We start from the raw sequence: 21,902 nt of genomic DNA on the forward strand, positions 1-21,902 counted from the left end.
GTCTTACCATGAACACGTGGCGGCTCTAAGGCTGACGCAGCGTGCCGCTTCTCTTCTGGACTATTCTGGAGAATCTCCATTTAACCAGTAACATCTAGTTTGGTTTGCAGTCACACTTACCCGATTTGCTTGTTCTGGAGCGATCAGAAGTTCTACTTTTGCAGTCTTCCTTATCCTTCTCCGCAGCTTTGCCATCCTCTTTATCAGACGCATCCTCCTTCTTGCTCGGTGAAGACCTTCATGCAGACACATTATGGGAGATTAAGGTTTTAAAAGCACCGGCATTAGAAAGGGACGTACCAATAAAGGAAAAAAAAAAACACAAACACATGACAGCTTTGCAGGCAACGCAGTCTGTGCCGAGAATTACCATCAGCTTCTAGCTCCACCCCCACTGACCCGATCAGCTGATTGCCGGAGGCCCCCCACCAATCAACTAGTAATGACCTAGCCGAAGAATAAGTCATTAATAGTCGCAGAAATCCACTTTGGAAAGTTGCAATGTTTGTCCCTTTAACACTTTCAACAGCAAGGACATGACTAGGAACTTAAAGGGGCCATACACCTTTGTGGAGGAGGGGTGCTTTGGGTGATCTTGTGTATGGAAGGAGCATTTTTAAATTCAGTAGCAGAGGCAGTTGCCATATACTCAGCTTGGAGAGGCACCTAGAACCATTCCTAGAACATGAAGTTGTGTCCATAACTCCCTATTTAGGACCTGCAGGCTAAGCCGGACTCCCTTTCCCTCACAACACTTGACAGTACGGCTATGAAATGTCTCATTGGCTAATTTTGTAGAAATATCAGTTTATAAGTTCACTACAGACCCACTCGGTGGGGGAGGGGTCCACCATGGAAGGGTGTTGTTGAAGTCTGCTCTTGACCTCTGGGGCTGACGAACATTACCCCCCCACCCCTCATGTATACTAATGTTTGGCCTGTGCACACAAGCCCATTTATTCTCACCGTGGAACCTGCCATAAAACAGACCCCAATCTTTCCTTTAATGACAGATGTCAGGAATCAGAAGGATTTAGCAGGTTTAATTTCAGAAGGGCCAATCTTGTGTTCTCCTGGGAGATATGCCACCTCCATGGCAACAGCTTCTCCCCCGTCTCCTGCGAGAACACATGCAAGTGTATGGGAGAGCGTGGAGGAGAAGCTGTTGGTAAAGATCTCACCACTGGGTAGTTCTCTGTCGTTACCCACCTCACCACCATCTACAACCTCTCCCTAACCTCCAGCACCTTCCCCATCCCATTCAAACACGCCATCATATCCCCTCTGCAAAAGAAACCGACCACCCATGACCCAACCGATGCCGCCAACTACCGACCCGTCTCCAACCTCCTTTTCATCTTCAAATTACTGGAACGCCTGGTCTACTTCCGCCTCACACGCTTTCTCTTTGACAAGTCACTCCAGTCTGGTTTCCCCTCTCTACACTCAACCAAAACCGCGCTCCCAAATGTATCAAATTACCTGTGATGGCAAAGTCGAGAGACGACTACTCCCTATTAATCCTCCTTGACCTCTCCAAAGCGTTGACACTATCGACCATGACCTCCTTCTCACTAAGCTCCGCTCTCTCCTGGTTCTCCTCCTACCTCTCTGACCGCTCCTTCAGCATCTCCTTTGCTGTTGGGGTGCCCCAGGGCTCCGTCCTCAGCACCCTCCTCTCGCTGTTGGGGTACCCCAGGGCTCAGTCCTCGGCACCCTCCTCTCGCTGTTAGGGTACCCCAGGGCTCAGTCCTCGGCACCCTTCTCTTTTCTATCTACACAGCCCCAATTGGACAAACCATCCACAATTTTGGCTTCCAATACCATGTCTACGCTGATGACACCCAACTATACACCTCCTCCTGTAACATCTCTACACCTTTCCTCCAGAACATCTCCAACTGTCTGTCCGCTCTCTCTGATATGTCCTCCCTTTTTCACAAACTTAACCCCTCTAAAACTGACCTTCTCGTCTTTCTACCTTCCAGCTGACCTCACCCCAACATCTCCATCTTGGGGGTCACACTGGACTCTGACCTCTCCTTTGCCCCCCATATCCAATCTCTGGCCCAAACATGCCACCTGCACCTCAGGAATATTGCTAAAATCTGGCCGTTCCTCACCACTTGTTGTCGCCCTCATCCATTCCCATCTCGACTACTGAAACCCGCTGCTCATTGGCCGCACCAGACTCTCCCCTCTCCGATCCATACTAAATGCAGCAGCTAGACTCCTCTCCCTATCCAGCCGCTTCTCAGATGCTCCGCACCGTGTCAGTCACTGCATTGGCTCCCCATCCACTACAGAATGAAATTCACACTCCTGACCCTCACCCACAAAGCTCTCCATGGAACCACGCCAAAGTATATTGCTTTCCCTCGTGTTCGTACACCACCCGCCTGCACACTCCAATCAGCCAACACTTGGAGATTAAACGCCCCTCTAATTCGATCCTCACATGCTCACCTCTCTAGAGCTGCACCAATCCTTTGGAACGCTCTACCACAAAACATCCGGACAATCCCCGACACAGAACTTCAGGCACGCCTTAAAAAACACACCTCTTCGGGGAGGCACACCAAATCTCCTGATCCAATCCACCAGCCCCCACAACATGCCCCCTGCCCCTCCCTATGGCTCCCCACACCTTCCACTTTGCCTATCTTATACATCTTTTGCCGCGGTACATCCGTATCACACCCCTTCCCCCCATTCTGTTTTTATTAAATACCATACGTAATTCTCATACTGTTTTGTGCTTCCCCGTGCCTCCTCAACCCCCCCCCACCACCTCTCTCTAAATAAGTGTATACCACATGCGATTGTCCTGCCCCCCCCCCCCCCCCCCCATGCTTTAAAAGCACTGCGGAATAAGTTGGCGCTATACAAATATGATTAGTTCCTAAGCGGGAGGCCGATGACACAGGATCCCACCATTGTAGAGACCCCTCATCACAACCTCTACAGACAACCAGCTACTTGACGTCTGCGCTGGAGGCCTGCGGTACAGCAAGTTTCGGAAGAGCCGTTTGTGCAGATATCAGGGGAAGAAAACGGGTATCCGCCTGTCTAACGAGGTCCAGAAGGGCCCTACACTTGGCACAGTGGGGCTGACAGCTAAGGTTTTCCCATAAATGCTGAGCTGAACAAGGATACTTCTGCAATAGGCGGAGGAGGGGGAGGGGGTGCGGGGAGGGGGGGGGGGGGTGCGTGACCAATGCTTCCCCCTGGCATCTGCCATCAGAGCCGTCAGGACAAAACAAGTCACATTGTCAACTTACTTCTCCAGGCGCTCCGTTGAATGCTGCCTGTCACAACTTGACGATTTCTCTCTTTTTGGGGCATTTTCCTTCTTGTCTGAGGGTTTCTTACCAGCCGGCTCATTTTTTGCCTACAGATTAAAAACAAACCCCAAAAACATAAAAAGTAAACAGTTAGAACAGAAGAGTCACTGAAGCCACTCAGGTCACGGAAAGGGAGACAAACAGAAAAGCAGAAAATGGGAAGAACCGTATAGAAAGGGGCCGGCGAGGAATTCAGCGAGGATACCAAGTGCCCAAAATGGCCCCCTCGGCCGTCCCTGGACGCAGCGAGGATGGGGCGCCCCGAAGCACAACTGGAAGGTGGATTAAGAGAAACCACCAGCCCAAGAGATCAGTGACCCCACCGCCGCGGGGGCCATGAAGCAGAGCGGTTAGACTCATATGTTGGCAAGCCTTAACCCCTTAACTGCTGCCAATACTTGGCGTTCTAGTGGCGGTTAACAACGCTGTGGAAGGGGGGGCGCCTAGAATGCCTGTAAAGATTTGCTGTAGTATTAAAGTCAGCTTTACATGTGTTCTTCAGCCAAGAGCAGACTCCGTATGGAAGCTCCACTGACTGCAGATAAGGAGGTCAGACACGTGACCCGAGTGAGCAGCTTTACGGTAGATTGGTTTCCGGAGCGGCCTGGTCCTCGCTGCTAGACTAGACACAATGGGGCTTCAAGGACTACCAGCCTTCTTGGGTTTACTCATGTAATGCGGTGGAGAGTGCCGACGAACGTGACGAGAGGCACATCAGTTACACCGAGGCGCCCGTGTCCACATCCATCAGGCCATGGATAGGAGCTCCTCTTGTAGAATGGGGCCCCATGCTACAGTCCATACGGGGCCCGTCCGAAGAGGCAGACCGTTCTGGCTTGTCACTTCACATGGAATGCTTCTACTAATCTGACAATTTAGGTCAGCAGTACATTTTGGTAGAAAATTGACAGAAAATTCAGAAAGATTTAAATTTGTCAAACTTCTCTTTCTGCTTGTGGGACAGCTAGGCATTAAAGAGTTAATAGTTTACAACATGCCTTCCTTAAGGCCCATTTACACGGAGCAATGACTGATCAAAGATCGCTCAGACCACAGTGATCAGCCTTGAGCCATCACTTTGCATAAACGATTAAGTATCTACTCAGCCATTTAGTGTGCAAATGAAGCCTTAGCTGAAGGCAGCCAATAGCGCGAGGGCTCTCATCTGCGCTCAGGGTAACAATGCTATCAGCGCTCCCCATGGAGAACTGCTGATAAGACCGCACAATGATTTTTAGGCAGGCTTGAATTCAGCGATCAGCTAGCAGTGCACGATGGCTGCGCATTTAGACGCATTAAGCCTTTGAGCGCTCATCGCTCCGTGTAAACGGGCCTTTACTTTGGCATCATTATGGAAGACAATTTTTTAAAAACTGAATATCCCAAAGATTCCTCAGTGATTAATGCAGTTCTGTGACTCTGAGGGACCCGAATATTAGAAACCCCCATAATAAACTTTGTAACTGCAGTCTAACAACTCTTTAGGGGTCCCACAGGCATCACAGAGTACTCGCACTTCTGCTCCGGGGCTGAGAACAGCTGACCGAGCGGACGAGCTCCAAAGGGTGAACCGCTAACCCTTCAATGCTCCATGAAGCGCAGTCACGTCGTGGAGGGGGATCGGTAGTCGTTCCCGCTTTACACAATGCGGTGCTTACACCCGCCTGCGACCGCTGGTATCGCCGTGTCCATAAAAGTTTGATTATTAAGTGACTCGTTATTTACCCCGCCAGTCAGCAGGTGGCGACAGAAACCCCCCCAAAAGAGTCTGAGGAAAGCCATCTCTAAATACATCTGGCATGGTCGTAATCGTCCGGTCGTTCTTGCTTCAGTGCGCACACCGTACAAAGACGACAGCTCGCCCCAAGGATGGCGGTATGGCGCTTTTTCCCCCTATTTCACTCCACTTAGAATTTAAGAGGTTTTTGAGTCCATTGGATACAACTCGCCCCACAACGAGCGGCTCAGACAGCGAGGCTGATGAAAAGCTGCGTCCTCAAGGGCGCGGCGCCCCTCCCGTGATGGTCTGTCATCTCCGGGTATTCCAGCCACTTCTGTGCGCGTCTAACCAATCCCATGATGCATCAGCACAGTAAGCTACACCATGTGTCCAGGGGGAACCTATATAAGCTGCAGACCGTACGTATACAGTCAGGAGCAGGGGGGCAGCTACAGGCTGGGGGGCCGGGTGCAAGAGTTTAGCTGGGGCTCCCTAGTAGCTGTATTAAAAACTTACCATGGTGCACACAGCCGCAAAATGACCCTACATACACGGCCTGCCACTTGGCTCAATTCCTGGTCTGTGAACATTTGTTTTAGGTCTCCTGTCCACTAGGGCCCACGTGGATTCTCCATGCAGAATCCCGCAGCGGGTCCCTCCTTTCCCGCGGACATGAGGCCTCAAAATAGATTTTACTTACCTGTCCGGATGCTGCGGGTTCCCGGCCGGATCTTCTTTGCTCCTGCCCGGCGGATGTGCTCGGCACGCCGGCGCCGTGCACTTTTTTTTTTAACTCCTGCTCTCCCAGGCCGGAGAGCAGAAATTCAGCTGCGGGTGTAATGTGGATCCGGATGGCTTCATTAGGCTTCAATGGAAGCCTGCAGGAGACCCGCAGAAAATGGAGCATGATGCGGGCGGTTTTCCCGCACGTTCGATCCACGTGGCAGGGAAAAGTGACATCTGCAGGTATTTACTTACCTGCAGGTGTCCAATGCATCCCTATGGGCATGGGACACCCGTGTGGATTTGCTAATTCAGATTGTCCAGTGGACATGAGGCCTTAGGCCGGGCTCACACAAACATCTCATAGCAGGCCACCTGCCAATTCCCAGTCATTGTTACAAGGCTTGTATAAAGAGTCTGAGATTAACCTGCAGGAATGCTGCAAGAGGTGGCGCTGCAAACATATTGCTCCATCTCTCCTATTTGCATATATTACCCAGAGGAGCACGAGTCTCCTCACTCACCGTCTAGGTGCTCTCCCTAAGGAGAACAGATAGCGCTCCTGGCCTGCCAGGGATCCACACGCAGCGACATAGCGTACTGGCTGCGGGCCCACATCACCATCTACCAATATGGCGGGTACGTGCGCACAGATAAAACATGCGATTTTTCTTGCATGTATTTTGCTCAATTCTTGTGCGCAGCCACATGGCAGATTGATGGAACGTATTACAGGCAATGAATATGCTATACGGACATCGTATGAGCCCGGCCTAAGGGGGGGGTGGTTTGCTGCATTTTTGAACGAGTTATCAAAAAAATATATATTTGAGGATGGTGATCATGTACACTAAAGATTGAGCCCGCGGGGTCTGGGATTACCATGTGCTTGTATCTGGATGCTTAGGCTTTATGTTATAATTGGCATTATACAGGTTAGGTTTGTGAATTGTAAAAAAAACACTTATTAAAAAAAAACACTACACCCGAGCATCTCCCGTATGCAGCGATACGGCCCCGGCCGGTATCACCCGGGCATCTCCCGTATGCAGCGATACGGCCCCGGCCGGTATCACCCGGACATCTCCCGTATGCAGCGATACGGCCCCGGCCGGTATCACCCGGGCATCTCCCGTATGCAGCGATACGGCCCCGGCCGGTATCACCCGGGCATCTCCCGTATGCAGCGATACGGCCCCGGCCGGTATCACCCGGGCATCTCCCGTATGCAGCGATACGGCCCCGGCCGGTATCACCCGGGCATCTCCCGTATGCAGCGATACGGCCCCGGCCGGTATCACCCGGGCATCTCCCGTATGCAGCGATACGGCCCCGGCCGGTATCACCCGGGCATCTCCCGTATGCAGCGATACGGCCCCGGCCGGTATCACCCGGGCATCTCCCGTATGCAGCGATACGGCCCCGGCCGGTATCACCCGGGCATCTCCCGTATGCAGCGATACGGCCCCGGCCGGTATCACCCGGGCATCTCCCGTATGCAGCGATACGGCCCCGGCCGGTATCACCCGGGCATCTCCCGTATGCAGCGATACGGCCCCGGCCGGTATCACCCGGGCATCTCCCGTATGCAGCGATACGGCCCCGGCCGGTATCACCCGGGCATCTCCCGTATGCAGCGATACGGCCCCGGCCGGTATCACCCGGGCATCTCCCGTATGCAGCGATACGGCCCCGGCCGGTATCACCCGGGCATCTCCCGTATGCAGCGATACGGCCCCGGCCGGTATCACCCGGGCATCTCCCGTATGCAGCGATACGGCCCCGGCCGGTATCACCCGGGCATCTCCCGTATGCAGCGATACGGCCCCGGCCGGTATCACCCGGGCATCTCCCGTATGCAGCGATACGGCCCCGGCCGGTATCACCCGGGCATCTCCCGTATGCAGCGATACGGCCCCGGCCGGTATCACCCGGGCATCTCCCGTATGCAGCGATACGGCCCCGGCCGGTATCACCCGGGCATCTCCCGTATGCAGCGATACGGCCCCGGCCGGTATCACCCGGGCATCTCCCGTATGCAGCGATACGGCCCCGGCCGGTATCACCCGGGCATCTCCCGTATACAGCGATATGGACCCGGCTGGTATAACCTGGGTATCTACTGTATATAGCTGGACCAATGACTGCAATTTCTCAGTAGTAGTTACACGGCACACTGGAGGAGTCTGCAGCGTCGAATTGGCTTCCCCAGATAACGGTAACTTACCTCCCATAGCTGCTGGCAGCAGTGTAAGAGTATATGGCGGGCTTTCTAAGGGGCCAGAAAAATGATTTCCAGAATAGGTAGTTTTCACATTCCCGTTAATAGAATTACACGGCTAATGAGAAGTTTAGGAATTAGCGACTGCAGCAGAAGTACTTCCAATCCGAAGGAGAAACAAGTGGACAGACGAACAGAAAGCCAACAGGGAGGGACCACAAGTACTTGCCTTCTCCACGGAGATCATCCTTCCATGAAGTTCTGTTCTGTGCAGATGGTTGATGCATTTTGTGGCGTCCTCGGAGGACGACATTGTGACAAACCCGTAGCAGCGGGCTCCGGGACTGCGAGCGTTGGTCACCACCTTGGCACCAACAACCTTAAGAGTTCGAAAGCAGAATGAACATCAGTGATTCTAGAGATTAACCCCCAGACTAATTACTGCTGCACATAGACTAACTAAGCTACCACAAACGAGTCTCCATCGGAGCCAAACACAGCGGTCTTACGCGCTCCGCACATTCAGGAAGGGCTCTGGGTCATGGATTGGCAGAAGGGCGCAGGTTAAATGCCACCCAAGACAGACACATTTAGACCATTACTACGAGCAGCCAGTACCCCATCAGGCCCACAGGCAGGAGTTCATAGGAGGAAACCGACAGGCACATTAAACCGCAGCACAGAAGTACTGCAGTGTGCTCGACCACTCATGGAATTCCCTTATTGCGCCACTAGCATTTTTCAGATAAGTATTATTTTTGCCAATTTTCATACATTTTTTTCTGTAACAGCCAAGTTATCAAATGAATAAATCTCAATTCTTATCACCCCCCCCCCCAAATATGCAGTTTAGTCATTTCTGACATTTGGCCCCGAGTGCAGCATGAAGGAGCGCCTTGTGGATTTGGGCCTCCCTTTAAGACATGATCTAGGCAGCATTTCCAGTTTGCAGAAGCCTTGAGGTGAAAGACCAGCACCCCCAAATCACCCCATTTAGAAAACTCGAATCCAGAGGAACTACAAGTTTTCCAAAAACACCTCGGCTTCAGCACTAATGTTTATTTTTAACGAGGGACAATAGGAAAAATCTCACCCTACAAATGGGTTACTCTCCTTCTCCATTCCATGTATGGATATGCGCATATGTGGGTATAAGCTGCCATTGGTGAAAAGGGAAGGTTCAGGGTTAATCTCCCACGTGCCCAAAGGGCAGGAGAAAAGAAGTCACCCCACAATGTGCCACCAGAAATGTCCCATATGTGAGCATAAACTGCTGCTCGGAGGCACAGGGGCTCCGAAGGAAGAGGCGCAGACTGTGGGAATTGTCAAACACCGCATTGTATTTACAGAGCCCATGAGGAGCCCCCCAAGAGTCACCCACATTCGGATTGTAAACTGTTTTTAGGAGCTGAGCTCTTCAAGAGATCTCTCCCATCATCTATTATACCCAGGACTGTAACAAGGGGGCGCTCTAATAACTATGTATAGATATGTCAGGGATCAGTGCAGAGATCTCTCCCATCATCTATTATACCCAGGACTGTAACAAGGGGGCGCTCTAATAACTATGTATAGATATATCAGGGGTCAGTACAGAGATCTCTACCATCATCTATTATATCCAGGACTGTAACAAGGGGGCGCTCTAATAACTATGTATAATATATCAGCGGTCAGTACAGAGATCTCTCCCATCATCTATTATACCCAGGACTGTAACAAGGGGGCGCTCTAATAACTATGTACAATATATCAGGAGTCAGTACAGAGATCTCTCCCATCATCTATTATACCCAGGACTGTAACAAGGGGGCGCTCTAATAACTATGTATAATATATCAGCGGTCAGTACAGAGATCTCTCCCATCATCTATTATACCCAGGACTGTAACAAGGGGGCGCTCTAATAACTATGTATAATATATCAGAGGTCAGTACAGAGATCTCTCCCATCATCTATTATATCCAGGACTGTAACAAGGGGGCGCTCTAATAACTATGTATAGATATATCAGGGGTCAGTACAGAGATCTCTCCCATCATCTATTATACCCAGGACTGTAACAAGGGGGCGCTCTAATAACTATGTATAGATATATCAGGGGTCAGTACAGAGATCTCTTCCATCATCTATTATACCCAGGACTGTAACAAGGGGGCGCTCTAATAACTATGTATAGATATATCAGGGGTCAGTACAGAGATCTCTCCCATCATCTGTTATACCCAGGACTGTAACAAGGGGGCGCTCTAATAACTATGTATAATATATCAGGGGTCAGTACAGAGATCTCTCCCATCATCTGTTATACCCAGGACTGTAACAAGGGGGCGCTCTAATAACTATGTATAGATATATCAGGGGTCAGTACAGAGATCTCTCCCATCATCTGTTATACCCAGGACTGTAACAAGGGGGCGCTCTAATAACTATGTATAGATATATCAGGGGTCAGTACAGAGATCTCTCCCATCATCTATTCTTTCTTGAGCTTTACAACATTATGTTATCACCGATTACTTCAGAAGGGTCGGTGATTATTCTGACTGACAGATTGGAGTCGAGGCGGGAGGGGGTTCCCCTTAAAATGGGGAAGATTGGCTTCTACCTCATTCGGTGTTTTTGCCTTCCTCTGGATTAAAACTGGGGTTAATAAGCTGAACTAGATGTGTCTTCTCTCCTCACTTGTATGTAGGGGATAAACCTGGCCAAGTGCTGACAACTGGGATGTGGTGCTGCTCGCCCTCAACTGTATACCTAAACAAAAATACAGAGTGACCCGAATGCGTCCGCCCTTCTTTCTGAGTAGGGAAGAGGGGTGGGGGTGCTTTCCATAATGCCCGTCTAGTACAAGTCAGGTTACCGTACCTTGCCATGCTTGCTGAACAGATTCTTCAGGTCCGTTGCCCTTGTGGTTGATGACAGTCCGCTCACCCACAGATTCCGGCCAGGTCTGGCATCAATCTTACCTAGCACTGAACAGAGTCCTGTGTTATTAGGGTGGACGGCACATACAAGGAGGTCGAGCGAGAGAAGAGGTGGAGTGGACTGTATGCTACAAGCCAACCCCAATGACCGCCACAACCTCAGTGTCAACAAATACAAAGAACTGGGCACAGGGCGCAACCGGGGAACCTCTGCCAGTGCAAGGGTGTTGTTGCTTGACTTCTCAGTGGCAGAGAGTGGCGATCAGACGTGACTGCAGTGGTCACGGACTTACGGCTGCCTTATAGCGGTCTGTGTCCGGGATGCCTCCTGATAAACATTTATCTAATCGTAATTAGGCTTTTTACGGGAAGGGGGGGGGGGGGGGGGGGGGGGGACTTCCTGGGTGCCGCTTCTCAAGGCCCATTACCACGAAAAATCCATTCAAACTATAGAAAATGTGCGATAATCATTGTCTAAATGCAGATGGTTTAGCTGACAGTCATCCGTGTAAATGGTCTATAGTGATGTTACCATGATATCGGGCGATTAGTGCCCTGGAGGATATGGGTCATCTAGTCCACCAGTAGCAACTGATTGCTTGTCATATTTATACCAGTCACTGGTTTTCACCTATGATACAATCCCTGTGGGTGGGGACTACATATCTGACTAATATACCCGTTTTCCTGAAAATAAGCCCTAGTACCATTTTTCAGGTTTTTGAGGATGCTTGATATATAAGCCCTAGTTACAGGTAACAAAAAGCGAGCGATCAGCTGATCCATTGTTTATGCAGCAAATGGCACTGAACGACGAGTGTTCAGTATAAATAGCAGCAGCTCAGTACTGAACGGCCGCTGTGTCAGGTCAATGGAGAGGCACAGGGGAGAGCGAGGAGAGAAATCTCCTGCAGCCGCCCCGCTGTAAGCCAACAATACTAGCTTCCGTACAGGTGCATACGAGCTAGTACATGCGGGCACAAGTGTCGGGCATCGTTTGACCGACACTTCCCGTCTAAAAGGGCCTTTAGTCTTTAAGCAAACACACAGCAGCTTACTCCCTAAAATAGGACCCATCGTGGAAATCAGCACAGTTTTGCAGCTGTGACCCTGCTGGCTATCCCCTTTTCCCCCTCTATACAAGGTCTTCTTAGGTCTAGCTGCCAGCACTGTCAATATGTCAAGCAGGCCGTCCCGAATGCTCACTGTTAAAGGGCAATGTTGGACTTCTGACATCAGCCATAGAGTTCTGGGGACCACCCATCTGACATACTAACCGTGGCGGCAGCCAGACTGAAGGAGTCCTGCCTGGCGAGGGGATGACAAACACAAGCTGTAGTCAGCGGGACTGCGGCGGCAGAGCGGTGCCAATCCCACTGACAGCTCCTCCCTGAAGCATATATTGTATTTGGAATAGCCCGTGACTATTCAGGCCCGTTAGTATGTGGCGGCTTCTATACACAAAGATCCCTACAGCACTATTGTGTCTGCAGGTACAAGAGGTGTCCCCTTCAGCACTTCAGCCTGAGGCTTTGGGCCCGTGAAAGGGATTGTACAGATTAGCTATGGTCAGGGTAGGCTACCCATAGCGGATCAGCAGGGGTCTGCCACTCTACCCCAGGCCAAGAGCTGCCCCTGCAGTACTACCAGCCGTCTGCTTTAGACTCTACATACCTGCTGGGGGGAAAACTACTGAAAGTGGGGCGTATAAATGGAAAGCCCCCTTATTAAAGGGGTGGGCCAGTATTACACTACAGACTACCTATCCTCAGGATAAGCCCACGGCGGTCCGCCTCACAGGACTCCCAGCGGGTCCAACATGCAGCCATGGATCTCACTGCAGAGGCCTGGAGCCCCCACTGAACGACTCCTTTCATTTAACCCCTTAATGACATGGCTCATTTTGGGCTTAAGGACGCAACGATTTATGGCGGATTTCTTCTCCATTTATCAAGTCATAACTTTTTTATTTTTCCGTCGATGCGGCCGTATAAGGGCTTGCTTTTTGCGTGGCGAACTGTAGTTTTTATTGGTGCCACTTTTGGGTACATAGACTTATTGTAAAACTTTTATTTTTTTATGATAACGGAGAGAAAACGCATCAATTCTGCCATAGATTTTTTTTTTTTTACAGCGTTAATCATGCAGCATAAATGACACTCCATTTTTTCTGCGGACCGGTAAGGTTACAACGATACTAAAATTCCTACATATTTTTAGGTTTTTCCACTTTCGGCAATAAAAACGCTTTTTGGGAAATCTTTTTTTTTTCTAAATCGCTGCATTCAAAGTCCTGTAACTTTTTTTTATGTACGGAGCTCTGTGAGGGCTTATTATTTGCGAAACGAGCTGTAGTTTTTATTGTTACCATTTCGGGGTACATAAGGCTTTTTTGATCACTTTTATTGTGATTTTAGAGAGCAAAATACTAAAAATTGGCATTTTGCCTCAGTTTAGCGTTTTTTAAACGCTTTTTTCCCGTGCACAGTCGAAAGCATGTGCAGCTTATGGTACGCGTCGTTACGGATGCGACAATACCAAATAAATGTGTGGGGTTTTTTTTGTTTTTTTATGCCAATATGAGAAAAAGCATTAAAAAAAGGGGTTTTACTTTTTTTTACATTTTTTTAATCTTTTTTTTTTTAACACTATGTGTGCCCCCTGGGTACTTACAACACTGCCCTGATGATCGCTACTGCCCTGCCTTATCGCTTATACAGCAATCTCAGGCACTGGCAACACAGGCCGGGCTCTCTGCAATTATATCGAGAGCCCGGTGACGTCACAGAGGGAGCGCGCTCCCTCTGTGAACCCTTCCCTCTGCCGCGATCTACATAGATCGCGGCAGGGAAGGTGTTAGCAGGGGGGGGGGGGGGGGTGCGCACATCTCCGATGCACCCCCGCTGTTGCAGCGGGAGGCTGGCTGTGACTGACAGCCGCCTCCCGCTGCGGGATCATATGTGATCTCGCGTTATCCCCAGGACGCAAGTTTACGCCCTGGAGCGGGAAGGGGTTAATCACGTTTTTGAATTTGCCGTTTTCTAGAAGTACTTACCTTTTTCATCTTTTGTGATGCTTTTATCAAGTTCATCATCAGCCCAACTATGGAAAAAAAAAACAGCCATTAGTGAACACCATGGGAACGGCCCGTCTTCAATACCTACCATTACGAATCGATCAAAAGGATGACAGAAATGACATGCAAGCTTCCCATAAAACAGATCATCTATATCAAGTTAAGGAGCCAGAGTTACTTCTGGAACCAGTGACAACACAAGCCATATCAGAGACTCCTAAACACATTTTGTTCTAATAGCGAGAAGACAACAAACCTCGGTTTCTGATCGTCCTCTTTTGAAGAGGACTCTCTTACGGCAGAGCTCTCATCTTGTGCATCTTCGCTTTTCTTGGTCCCGTCTTCAAGGAGTGGTTTTTCAGAGTTTTCCAAGTCTTCAGTCTTTCTACTCTGGCCACTGGCCTTATCTAGCTCTACCATGTCACAGTCTGGATGTTCCTTAGACTCCCTACCACCTACAGCTTTACCCTCGTCATCGTCACACCCTTCATTTGATTCTCCATCTAAATCCAAGGTGCTGTCCGCAGACTCGATTGTCACAAACACGTCTTCCTCCTTGGGATTCTCTGAACTGTCCTCTTCATTAACGGACTCTTCTACTTGTGGAGCTTCTTCTTTAAGCGGTTCACATTTATCATTTTCCCCCAAAATCTCGAGCACTTTCTCATTTTCTATAGATTTAATAGGAATAGAACGGCACAATTTAATCACCAAGGAATAAACAAACACAAAGGTGGAGCTGGCATGGCCGCCGCGTTAGAACAGAACACAGAGATTGGAAAGTAGCCTCATGCTGGAAGTGTTTACTAGGACTAAACCGAATGCTGGCAAAGCTAAATGCTGCAAGCATGGAAGCCGCTTAAAAATTCACGTGGTCTTGATTTCACGCTTCCTTGACTTTATGTAGAAATTCTGTCTTCTTCTAGGCTTCAAAACGTCCGTTAATTTACTGTAGGATTTCAATGAGAATCATTCCAATTTTCGGAGAAATTCATAGAGAATTAAGGCAAAACATCCGGTATGCAAGAAATGCAATGAGCATATCCCAGAGAAAAAAGGAGAGCGGTCCGAATGACTGTCATCTTCTTGCATCTAATCTCACTGTCAGCAAACACCTGACCATTGCCAGATCTATGCAATTCAGCTCATTACCACTAGGCGTCTAGGCAGATTCCACAGATCTGGGGGTTCACTTTTCCAATCTCTGTGGCTCATAACAGAGCTGCGCGCAAAGTAACCGGGCAGAAACCAGAGAATTATTGGAAGTCACCAGGTAAGTTCAGGAAGTACCTTGATCCGGGCTCGTCTCTTCATTCTCCTGCAGTAGGAAACAAAGTGTAAGTAGAAGGTAAAGCTATGCAGGAGGTCCTATTCATCCAGCGTGTACATTGGGGCGGTATTCCATCATGCACTTGTGACGTTGGGCGTGAACACTGGCGGCTGTGGAAAGCCTCCATCGCCAGTCCAGTTGTGTCTCCCGTCGGTGGGGCAGGAGGCGCCGACCACCACTTATTACAGTGGGTGCTCATACAAACTTGCTCATTTTAGATTTTTTCTCCTAAACCTAGCATTAAGTAGATTTCTGCACGTTTCATATTTCGGCAGTCCCCTCGGGGCAGGTTACTATCCGGCGGTTCAATGTCACCGCTCTGCTTCTGCAAACTGTCCTACTCGGGTGGACGGGCACAAAGCAGTCAACGCTGTTACTAAATTGTCACAGGGGAGATAGGGATATAATAGAGAGGCCAATCGCCCCCCGCAACCATGTGGGATCATACGGTATAATGAAGGGAGACTCACTAATGGCGGCACACGATGCTACACCCGGGCCGACTCCCATCCCTTTACTACAAATCATACACCATATCTACGCCTCACAATGACAAGTGCTTTAGAGCGCTCAGTAACCACAAGGGCCACGGGCCGAATATGGCCCACCACCTCGGCCCCAAAAAGGACTGAGAGCAGCCGGTATACCCGCCATTGGGACCACATTGGATATATATAAAAGTGAGTGTGAGCATATAATGTATATATAATATGGTGTGCTTATATAATAGTGAGCACCTGTGTATATGTATAAATGAGGGACCCTATGACTACTGGGGCCACTATGGGACAACTATGACTACTGGGGCCATTATGAGGGTTACCATTACTACTGGGGCCACTAAAGTAGCACTATGATTACAGAGGCCACTATGGGTCACTATGGGGGTTACTTACTACTACTGAGGCTACTATGGGTGACCCTATTACCAATAGGGCCACTATGCAGTTTGCCATTACCATACAGTCTTACAATTAGGATCGGCCCTTTGAAGGCACCCATAAGGCTGATGTGGCCCTCGGTGAAAATGAGCGTGACCCCCCTGCTCTAAAGCATCGGGATCTACCCAGTTACTAGATGGGCCCTGGCACTACCAATGTGCTGACCTTGGATTCTATAAGACTGGCAGATATTTGTGAGTTACCTGCGGGCACAAGTTGCTAGGTCCTCGTACCTGACTGTCCCCCGAGTCGTCCTCCACACCGTTATCATCCACCTCTTCCTGCTTCTGCGCTGTATGAAAAGGAACAGAACAGGTCCAACAGTTAAACAAGTAGGACAGTTAAAAAAAAGCTGTCCCCATAGCTGGCCGGTCCGGGGATGTACCTATACCCACGTGACTCCGGGCCTCCACACCATCACCCACATACATCAGTCCTGGTGTGCACCGGCCGGTCCGGGGATGTACCTATACCCATCTGACTCCAGACCTCCACACCATCACCCATATACATCACAGTTCTGGTGTGCACCGGCCGGTCCGGAGATGTACCTATACCCATCTGACTCCAGACCTCCACACCATCACCCATATACATCACAGTCCTGGTGTGCACCGGCCAGTCCGGGGATGTACCTATACCCACGTGACTCCGGGCCTCCACACCATCACCCATATACATCACAGTCATGGTGTGCACCGGCCGGCCCGGGGATGTACCTATACCCATCTGACCCCCGGCCTCCACACCATCACCCATATACATCACAGTCATGGTGTGCACCGGCCGGCCCGGGGATGTACCTATACCCATCTGACCCCCGGCCTCCACACCATCACCCATATACATCACAGTCCTGGTGTGCACCGGCCGGTCAGGGGATGTACCTATACCCATCTGACCCCCGGCCTCCACACCATCACCCATATACATCACAGTCCTGGTGTGCACCAACTGGTCAGGGGATGTACCTATACCCATCTGACCCCCGGCCTCCACACCATCACCCATATACATCACAGTCCTGGTGTGCACCGGCCGGCCCGGGGATGTGTCTATACCCATCTGACCCCCGGCCTCCACACCATCACCCATATACACCACAGTTCTGGTGTGCACCGGCCGGTCCGGGGATGTACCTATACCCATCTGACCCCCGGCCTCCACACCATCACCCATATACATCACAGTCCTGATTGGGCCAGGAGGGGAGGACAGCCGGGGGGGTGGCCTCGCCGTCCCCTGGAGCCACACAAGTAACTTAGAGCCTACAGGACTGGAGTAGCTTGGGGGTCACATAGTAACAATAATATAAATGTGTTTCCTAAAGCAGCCTAGGCAAACATATGTATGTATATAGTCATATATCCGCCTTCATAGAAAGTAGCTAGCGGTGAAATGGTTAACTGGGTCACTCATGCTGGTATCCTGAAATATACTCCTACAGGAGTTCTACAAGGTCCTCCGAGGGGGTGGGGGGGGGGGGGCTGCTCCTTATCTCCTCCCTTGGGTTCCTTAGTCCAGGCAGACATTGATAGTCTATTCTAGTTGTGTTCACATAGCGGCATACACCTGGGGCGGAAACATATGTTACTCAGCAGCGTCGTTACATACTAGGCCAATCAGGAGGTGTTGTGATGGTGGGAGGGGCATGCATGTAATTGGGGCGTCACATTCAGTATAACTGTAGTGTACCAGAAGGGTATGGGGGCTCACAGGGAGCACCCCTGGGTCCAAATACATATATTCATGCATGAAGCTTCTCATCATAACCAATCGGGAGCAGACCAGTGAAATCTACCGGAATAGGGCCTATCCCCATAACACGGTGCACTCACCTCTCCCGCTGCGCTTCGGAGTCCTCTTGCTGGGGGTCTCCGCGGTTAGTTGGATCTCATCTGGGTTTCCGCCTTCATCCTCAATAGCCTGAAAGAGAATGGCGTCATTTAATCCTTCCTGGTGAGTGGTAGGCGCTCAGGGGTTACTGAGAGGGAGGGACACGGCGGTGCGTCCGCTGGGCCAGCAGGCGGTACATACAGGGGGTACTGAGAGGGAGGGACACGGCGGTGCGTCCACTGGGCCAGCAGGCGGTACATACAGGGGGTACTGAGAGGGAGGGACACGGCGGTGCGTCCGCTCGGCCAGCAGGCGGTACATACAGGGGGTACTGAGAGGGAGGGACACGGCGGTGCGTCCGCTCGGCCAGCAGGCGGTACATACAGGGGGTGGCGGGGGTACTTACTGCAAGAGAACTACAGAACTAGGCAGATCTTACAGAGGATGACCCCAACACACACCCAACCGCCAACCTCGTCATACAGCGCCCCCCGCCTGCGGCCCATAACACTACAGCCTGCAGGACCAGGACCAGATGGACCGCACCAAGACGCCCCCACCAACACACACCCAACCGCCAACCTCGTCATACAGCGTCCCCCGCCTGCGGCCCATAACACTACAGCCTGCAGGACCAGATGGACCACACCAAGACGCCCCCACCAACACACACCCAACCGCCAGCCTCGTCCCACAGCGCCCCCCGCCTGTGGCCCATAACATTACAGTCTGCAGGACCAGATGCCCCCACCACCACACTTTGAGCCTCCTCCCCACCACACAAACACACCCAACCGCAAGCCTCGCCCCACAGCGCCCCCCGCCTGCGGCCCATAACACTACAGCCTGCAGGACCAGATGGACCACACCAAGACGCCCCCACGCCAGCCTCATCACGCAGCGCCCCCCGCCTGTAGCCCATAACTATACAACCTGCAGGACCGCACCAAGACGCCCCCACCAACACACACCCGCCAGCCGTGTCCCACAGCGCCCCCTAACTGTGGCCCATAACTATACAGCCTACAGGACCAGACGCCCCGCACCCCCCGATGCCAGGCGCCCCGCCCCCCCCCCCCCGATACCACACGCCCCCCCCCCCCCCCGATACCAGATGCCCGCCACCCCCCCGCCACCAGACACCCCGCCTCCCCGCCCCCAGACGCCCCCGCCAGACGCCCCCGCACCCCCCGATGCCAGGCGCCCCCGCAGCCCCCGATGCCAGGCGCCCCCGCCGATGCCAGGCGCCCCCGCAGCCCCCGATGCCAGGCGCCCCCGCCGATGCCAGGCGCCCCCGCAGCCCCCGATGCCAGGCGCCCTGCACCCCCGCAGCCAGACGCCCCGCGCCCCCAGATGCCCCCGATACCAGGCGCCCCCGATACCCGACCCGCTCGGCCACCCGCTGTACGTTGGCACAAACACACTAGTTTTCAGACTAGGTGCCCATTTCAGCAGCCCTGACGGATTCCTGCAGCTTTTTCCACCTGAATCCTGAGAGTCTGAAGAGAAACCAACCCCATAAAGTAGTGCCGGGCCTGTAAATCCGTCAGAACGCCCGAACCCTGACACGGGGTGCAGCGCCGCCCGCAGGGCTGTGGGGGCAGTGCAGGCGCCGCATTCAGGCCGAGGCCCCGCCCACTGTGCCGCCGCCGCTCACCCGCTTCAGCCGGTCGGTCAGCGCGCTCTTGTTGCCGCCGGTGTCCAGGTTCCGCTTCTTCAGCTCGGCCTTCAGATCGATGACCCGCAGCTCACTCAGCTTCTTGGTCTCCAGCTCGCCGGGGGCGTCCGTCTGCTCGTCCGCCATGCTGACCTCGACACTCCGCCGCGCTGGACGCACCTGTAAACGGTCACGCAACGTAAGCGCTCTGCGCATGCGCGGACCCCTAGCAGAGGAAACTACGTAGGCGGGGGCTCTTGCGCATGCGTGATGGTCACTGTCCTCCCAGGAGCCCGTACATTCTAGCCAATGCGGTAATGGACGTACGGGCGGCCATATTGTAAGGGCGTCATAGGCGGCGAACAGAGCCCGCTGCGGCAATGGCGTCATTCATAGCGGCAGATTTTACACACAATATAGGGTTGTATGAAAATATCCCGGCCCGTCCTATCTCGGTGTGCGGGCCCTTACACACGGGGCTGAGACCGTCGGCCGCCCGCATCACGGCTGATGAATGAGAGAAAGCTGCGACCCGGGCGCGCCGAAATCTACCATCAGACGGCTGGGCTACGGCGTACAGCCGCCACAGCCGGGAGGGGGGAGAATGCTAAACTGCCCCCTCTATAGGAGGGGGAGGGGACACCAGCAGCGCGAGCCGCCACTAAACTCCCTCCCCAGCCTATGGGAGCTCCTGGGAGGGGGAGGGACACCAGCAGCGCGAGCCACCACTAAACTCCCTCCCCAGCTTATGGGAGCCGCCACTAAACTCCCTCCCCAGCTTATGGGGCGGGGGACACTAGCAGCGCGAGCCGCCACTAATCTCCCTCCCCAGCTTATGGGGGGGACGGGGGGGACACTAGTAGCGCGAGCCGCCACTGAACTCCCTCCCCAGCTTATGGGAGCTGCCGTGAGGGGGGGGCAATAGAAACACGAGCCGACACTAAACTCCCTCCCCAGCCTATGGGAGGGTTAGGGACTCTAGCAACACGAGCCGCCAATAAACCCCCTCCCCAGCCTATAGGAGCTGCCGTGAGGGGGGACAATAGAAACACGAGCCGCCACTAATCTCCCTCCCCAGCTTATGGGAGCTGACGGGAGGGTGAGGGACTCTAGCAACGCAAGCTGCCTCTAAACTGCCTCCCCAGCCTATGGGAGGGTGAGCGACTCTAGCAACGCAAGCCGCCACTAAACTCCCTCCCCAGCCTATGGGAGCTGCCGGGAGGGTGAGGGACTCTAGCAACGTGAGCCGCCACTAAAGTCCCTCCCCAGCTTATGGGAGCTCCTGGGAGGGGGAGGGACACCAGCAGCGCGAGCCGCCACTAAACTCCCTTCCCAACTTATAGGAGCCGCCACTAAACTCCCTTCCCAGCCTATGGGAGGGTTAGGGACTCTAGCAACGCAAGCCGCCACTAAACTCCCTCCCCAGCCTATGGGAGCTGCCAGGAGGGGGAGGGACTCTAGCAACGCGAGCTGCCAATAAACTCCCTCCCCAGCCTATAGGAGCTGCCGTGAGGGTGAGGGACTCTAGCAACACGAGCCGCCACTAAACTCCCTCCCCAGCCTATGGGAGGGTGAGGGGGCTCTAGCAACGCGAGCCGCCACTAAAGTCCCCAGCCTATGGGAGCGGAGGGGGGAGGAGGACACTAGCAACGCAAGCCGCCACTAAACTCCATCCCCAGCCTATGGGAGGGTGAGGGGCTCTAGCAACGCGAGCCGCCACTAAACTCCTTCCCCAGCCTATGGGAGCTCCTGGGAGGGGGAGGGACACTAGCAATGCGAGCCGCTTCTAAACTCCCTCCCCTTTTCTGACAGCTCTCATAGGAGTCTATGTGAACGGTCAGCAAGTTGTACCTATTCCGGCTGCACGTAAAAGCGGCCGCTGGAGTGTGCACCGTGTTCGCTATCTTTTCTGAATGGCTGATGTAACACGCGAGGAGATCGCCCGTCTGAACAGATGCATTGGAACCAGATGCCTCAGATGGTCGCCAGTTTTGGCCGACGTCTTATTATGGCAAAGTAGCCGCTATAAAACACTGGTGTGAAAGACGTCCACACCGGCCCTTCTCTCCTCACCCATCCACACTGGTCCGCTCTCCTCACCCATCCACACTGGTCCGCTCTCCTCA

The 21,902-nt window shown here is 52.6% G+C and overlaps 1 protein-coding gene across 1 annotated transcript in view; it reads right to left on the reverse strand.

Annotated features, from left to right (window-relative positions):
* Nucleotides 1–19,995, reverse strand: part of LOC136573219 (scaffold attachment factor B2-like) — a 38,373-nt gene extending 18,378 nt beyond the window's left edge. The window contains exons 1-10 of the mRNA XM_066574504.1: nt 19,777–19,995; nt 18,122–18,209; nt 16,517–16,575; nt 15,303–15,330; nt 14,269–14,683; nt 13,992–14,038; nt 10,878–10,984; nt 8,238–8,387; nt 3,282–3,391; nt 121–236 (exon numbers count right to left, since the gene is read on the reverse strand). Of these exons, the coding sequence (XP_066430601.1) occupies nt 121–236; nt 3,282–3,391; nt 8,238–8,387; nt 10,878–10,984; nt 13,992–14,038; nt 14,269–14,683; nt 15,303–15,330; nt 16,517–16,575; nt 18,122–18,209; nt 19,777–19,992 (1,336 nt within the window). The 5' untranslated portion in view covers nt 19,993–19,995. The remainder of the gene's footprint in view (nt 1–120; nt 237–3,281; nt 3,392–8,237; nt 8,388–10,877; nt 10,985–13,991; nt 14,039–14,268; nt 14,684–15,302; nt 15,331–16,516; nt 16,576–18,121; nt 18,210–19,776) is intronic.
* Nucleotides 19,996–21,902: the final 1,907 nt, after the last annotated feature.

Source organism: Eleutherodactylus coqui, chromosome 7, assembly GCF_035609145.1.
Source record: "Eleutherodactylus coqui strain aEleCoq1 chromosome 7, aEleCoq1.hap1, whole genome shotgun sequence".
NCBI lineage: Eukaryota > Metazoa > Chordata > Amphibia > Anura > Eleutherodactylidae > Eleutherodactylus > Eleutherodactylus coqui.